Source organism: Triturus cristatus, chromosome 12 (assembly GCF_964204655.1).
Source record: "Triturus cristatus chromosome 12, aTriCri1.1, whole genome shotgun sequence".
Lineage (NCBI taxonomy): Eukaryota > Metazoa > Chordata > Amphibia > Caudata > Salamandridae > Triturus > Triturus cristatus.
This window is the reverse complement of record NC_140595.1, coordinates 105,217,374-105,223,372: the sequence shown is the minus strand read 5'-3', so window position 1 is coordinate 105,223,372 and position 5,999 is coordinate 105,217,374. Positions and strand designations below refer to the sequence as shown.

Sequence of the window (5,999 nt, the reverse complement as noted above, 5' to 3'; positions counted from 1 at the left end):
TGCATATGATAGAATTCTCTGGCATGTGGTAAAGACCATGCATATGACAGCATTGGCTTGGGTTTGATGTGGCACCAATAACTATTGACTTATTATGGGTCTAACAAGCTGTTTATTCGCAACTAACCATAGGCCTAACTCTTAAACTTAATCTTATGCTAACCCGAAGTCCACTCTCAAGCCTAGACCCTACTCCGACCCTAATCTTGACCCTAAACCGACAGCTAAACCTAAGGCTGAGCCTAACTAATACTAGAAACCGAGCCTAACCCACAACCCTACCCTACCTAGACGTAACACTATCAATTAGCCAATGATCAAGGCGCTAGAAGTTTGTGTAGGATAACAATGAACCATTTTTATTCCTCTTAGGTTTTTGTGCTGCGGCTCAAAAGGTCCTTTTGTTAGTATGGTCTTTTTTGATGTATTTTCTATGCTGACACAACAACATTTTAGTTGTTGGTTTTTGGTGTTTTTGTTTTGTAAATATTTGCTGTTCTATAACTTATCCTGTTATAAAATCAAAGTGCAAGGCTTAGAGTTATGATTAGGGTTGATGTAAGATCTAGGCTCCAGGGTAGGCTTCGGATTAGCATAAGATTATGTTTTGGGTTAGGCCTAAGGCTATTACCCAAGCACATAGTGTGCGGTATTCCTTGTGCAAAACCACTTGCCTTGCTCTGTCTTGAATTAAACCATCCACACTCTGCAGTTTGCGAACTAAAACATGTATGAAATAAGTAAAAATATTCCTGCAATGCATAACAATACCTTATTTGGAATTTGGTCGCTGAATGTCGCGGGAGAATTTTAGTCAAATAATTTAAGTAACCATTAGGATAGAGTTTGTTCTGTTTGGATTACCTCACCATAATAAATGAGTGAATACAGATCACAAAACAAGTTCAACCCAAAAAATTTAATCCAAGTAAAAGCAGTGTCAAGAAGCAGATTTAATCCTTTCTGTGGTGAGCCTGTAAAAATCCTAAAATCCTAAATAACTAAATAACTATATCTTTTTTGCACCCTTCAGTGATGAATGCCTGAGGAGTAGAGGACACCCACAAATGGAAGAAAGGAAAACCCTGCCGCAAACCTGCATCATGGTGGAGGAGCTGCTGACTTCAACTCCAAACTCCAGAAGAGAATTACCATCCAATATGGCTTTGTTTTCTAAATTTCCCTTATGATATTCAATTTAAATTGGGTCATATATAAAATGGTAACATATTTGCTATTTTTCTATGTTTTTAGGTGATTATTCAAGACGCGCTGTACGAGCCTTTAGAAGCACTTTCTTTGGATTGCGGCTGACCCATGCTCCTTGTATTCATCTGCCGTAACCCAAAGTTGAGTAAAAGATTTCAAAGATGCAAGAATGGATCCTCCGATCCAGCTGGAGTGGATGCGTTCTGGCGGGGCTATGATGCGGATCTGAACTTGACTTGCCACTTGCTCCTGGATCTCGTTCAGCAAACGGCGGTCAATATCGTGGAAGAGCGTTGACCCACCGGCCAGGACCACATTCCTAAAGAGATCTCTGTGAATGTCTTTGTCACATTTCTTGATGGTGGACAGTACCATAGTGTGGATGCCTGGCTCTGTGATCCCAGCGGCACTAGGATTGAAAAGGGACTCTGGGGCTTCGAAGAGCGGGCTCCCAACATGAATGGTATTACCATCAGGAAGATTATAGACTCGAAGGCGGTCTTTCGGCTCTATCTTTGGCTCCAGGGCTATGTAGCACAGGGTCTCCTTGATATCTCTCACAATCTCTCTGTCTGAGGAGCTCTGGAAGGAAAATCCACTTTCCATGAGAAGTCGTGTAAGGTACATGGTAATGTCTCTTCCAGCATAATCCAGTCGTGTAACACTATGCCTCAAACTGTGCCCGTCGAAGACGGCCACCGAGTGGGTAACACCATCTCCACTATCTAGGACAACTCCGGTGGTGTGCCCACATGCATACAGTGCCAGCATAGCCTGCATTGCCACGTACATAGCCGGCACTTGAAAATGCTCAAACATCATCTCTGCCATCTTTTCGCGATTCTGACGAGGGTTCAGTGGCGCGTCGGTGAGCAGCACTGGTCTGCTCCTAGATTTTATCTTCAGTGTTCGGTGGTACAGATACCGCCATATTTTCTCCATGTCGTCCCAAGAGGTCACAATCCCATGCTCCATGGGGAACTGCAGACGCAGAATGCCTCTTTTCGCTTGAGCCTCTTCTCCAACATAGTATTCCCTGTGTCCAGCTCCCAACATGGCTGGCCTGGTCCTTGGATACCCCACAACGGTGGACATGATAGACCGCGGCGTGTTTTCTCCGGCCACTCCAGCTTTACACATCCCAGATCCGTTGTCGATTACCACAGCTGACATGCTGACGCTCTATCCACAAAACTCGCTCTCAGGGAGCAAAGAGAGACACTCAGAGTACAGATAGAAGCTTCTCATTGGTTGAGAAGAAGGTTGCATTGGAAGAGTTCTAGACTGCATATGTCACAATGAAGGCTTCTTCCAATGTCTCCTAGAGCGGCTGGCAATGCTTGTTTCTAAAATGACAGGCACTATTTATTTCTACAGTCGTGTGCATTTAAGTAAAATTCTGCAATGAAAAAATAGGTAGGCGACATTGAATAAACACGTGGCCTTTTCATGTGATGTACAGGGCTGTAGATGTCTGGGGCCCTCCACCAAAGTGCTAGCATATGTTAGATGACTTGAAACATGATGTCAACTGCGTTGTTTTTGTTTATTAAGGACATTTCCAAAGTTGATACAAACGATTTGAACTAAATACGTTCAGGGGTTCAAAGGTTTTCTCATGAGACCTGGTTCCAAAAACGGCTAATCTTGATTCCTAAGCTCTATTTGTTCTGTCCCTATTTGTGCCCCTTCACCAGAACTGCTGGATGTGCCCGAAGGGCAAAACAGAACAATAGACACTGCACTTGCCACACACATTCATTTACCTCTCTGCCTTAACCTGCAAAGCATCAATTAAAATGGTTAAATGTGACCTTGTTTGGATGTTTGTCCGTGTGTACAGATATATTGACACAAACGTCCATACAAAGTCAAATGTTAACATGTTAACCAAACAGGAACACCATCCATCCATCCATCCATCATCCATTAATCCATCCATTCATCCACCCACCCACCCATTCATCCATCCACCCACCCATTCATCCATGCATGAATCCAACCATCCATCCATGCATCCCCATGAAAAACACTGCTAGTCGTTCCATTCATATACCGACCCACCCATCCAGCCACCAATCCATCCATCCATCCATCCATCCATCCATCCATCCATCCATCCATCCATCCATCCATCCATCCATCCATTCATCCATCCACCCACCCATTCATCCATGCATGAATCGAACCATCCATCCATGCATCCCCATGAAAAACACTGCTAGTCGTTCCATCCATATACCGACCCACACATTCAGCCACCAATCCATCCATTCATAGATCTATCCATGGGTGAATCCACCCATCCATCCATGCATCTCCATAAAAACACAGCTAGTCGTTCATTCCATCCATCCATCCATCCATCCATCCATCCATCCATCCATCCATCATCCATCCATCCATCCATCCATCCATCCATCCATCCATCCATCCATCCATCCATCCATCCATCCATCCTCCATCCATTTATACACATACATACATGCATATTAACTCTTTACGATTGCCCTTTGTATGTGGACCTTCCAGTTTTATCTACTCCCTAAACATCAGCTCTAGAGATGCCACTTTGCTCCTCTTTTTCCTGTGGGTGTTTGGTCGGATATCTCAGGCCTTTTGTGCAGACCACGCAGGAAGGGAGCAGGGGTGTCGCTCAGTGAATTCGCAGTGCTACAGAAGCGATTGCACTGTGCATTGGATCTTCACACAAGGGCTGCTTCTAGTGACTGGAGGAACACTGTAGTAAACTTATGCTCCTTGCAATATGGCCACCTTTGGTCATTAGACCTTTCTCTATGTTCCCACACCTTAAGCCTCCCAGAATACCTGTGTGCATTCTACTGTGTACTTGATGGTCTGGTCAGCTGCCGAGGTGTAGTGCTCTGCTGTGTCTTAATAAATCTATCTTGTAGCTTACTAAGAAGTGTCTTGCTGTATACTACAACTACTTACAACAAACACACTGGCAGCTAGTGATGGACTGCACTTCACTGTATATGAGGGAGGGAGCAAGAAGGCTTTGATATTGCAAAAATGCTAAGCTTAATTTGTAAAGAAACATGAGCGCAGGTGCCCAAAACTTGTCTTAGGAGCCCACTGCCTGCTCTGCCAAATGCCTGGGCTGCTGAACACTGAGGATGCCTACTCTCGAGTCCGCCTGATGCCTCTTTCTTCCACCATCCTTCACCTCTTGTCTATTTACTTCATGGTTGCAGGTTCTTATTCAGTTCTGCTTTTGACCCAGTGTCCTCCTTATCCCTAATTTCTCCTTTCTCCCTTATCTGTCTCCCTTTTTCTTGTTCTGTGTCAAAGTCTGATGATGGAAAGGAAGGCCATCACCCATCAAAGATCAGTGATTGTGCCCACCAGCTGCAGTTACAGGCTCAAGGCAAGCACTGGTAACTGCAAGCATTAAGACAGCTTGAGCCCTGCCTTGGAATGTACACCCATACGCAAGCAAGGTTTCTTTATTTATTGCTAGTTCTCTGTTTAACTCTAAAGATCAGTTTCTGGCAGAGACCCAGAGTAAACTGAAGTTCCAAGTGTTTATTTATAAGAAATGCTGGTGTCTGGCTCCTACAGTAAAATTAATAGCTAGACATTGGAATGTACCAGTAAGTTATTTTGAGAAAAACAGTTTTAAAACGTCCATCTTGGCTTCGGTAGTCCACCATGCCCTTTTAACGACATAGTGACCACAGCATGATCATAAATGTGGCCAGGTAAAATGCTTATTATTGCTATACCATCCACTATGGTCCTATCTACAAAGAAATAATCTAACCTAGAGAAATGTCCATACTGTTTGCTGTGGAAAGTAAAACCTTGCCTGCCTCCCATCCTGTGTCCAGTAGAGCCAAATCGTACAGAATATTTTTAAGAGCCTGCCGTACGCAAGGGACATGGACATGCCTCTTTGCAGTAGACCTATCCAATAATTGGATTGAGGAGGACATTAAAATCCCCCAAATAACAATTGGGGATGTGGCCTCCATTAAATTCCACTCCAAATTAGATAGCGATGTCCGTCAATGTTAGGCCTGTAGAAGACAGCACATACCAACTCAGCACCTCCACAACCAAGAGTTGCTACAATCAATGTCCTGGAGTTATCAGTCTTAGAGGATTTTATAACACATCCAGCCCCCCTCCTGATCAGGATTTCTACACCATTACAGTGCTCCGTCGGCTCAGAAACAACAAAGTTCTCTATCCAGCGACATTTAGAGAGGAGGGCGCTACCCTTGCTAGCAGCTAAGGGAGTTTCCTGTAATAAAATGACATGGGCTTGACTTTCTTCCAGATATCTCATATGGTCTGGTACGGCCTAACGCCCCCCCCCCTCCCCTGACGGTGACAAAAAACCAAGAAAACGTTCTTGTTTTTGGAATAGGGGGTCGTTGACCCCGATCATATTTATTAACATACAAAACAAGTTATATTCATAAACTACCATAACGCAGAAATGACAAGACAGGATTCGGTACATTTGCTTAGATCCTAGCTTTAACAAAACTCTAATACATAAATGTTCCTATCCTAGTCTAACACATTGCTGTTCACATTTCTGCGTATTCCTCTGAGCCTACGGCAAGGTCAAAACGCTGGCCCCTCCCCCTTACACCGAAACTGTCCCGCGCACCCCAACCGGGATGCGCATGCGCCGGAGGCCCAGCTGACCCGGAAGTACTTACCCCCAGGCAACCCCCAAACGTTCAAGACTTACTCCATAAAGGGGCCATGCAGACAGCGCAGCTTACTTACGCCCGCGTGCGGGGTGGCTAACC

General features: G+C 44.5%; 1 protein-coding gene across 1 annotated transcript; it reads right to left on the bottom strand.

Annotated features, from left to right (window-relative positions):
* Positions 1-1,284: 1,284 nt before the first annotated feature.
* Positions 1,285-4,392, bottom strand: LOC146772758 (actin-1-like). Its single transcript, XM_085637378.1, has 2 exons — positions 4,370-4,392; positions 1,285-2,383 (listed from the first exon to the last, which is right to left on the bottom strand). The coding sequence occupies exons 1-2, from the start codon at positions 4,390-4,392 to the stop codon at positions 1,285-1,287; spliced, it is 1,122 nt and encodes a 373-aa protein (XP_085493504.1).
* Positions 4,393-5,999: the final 1,607 nt, after the last annotated feature.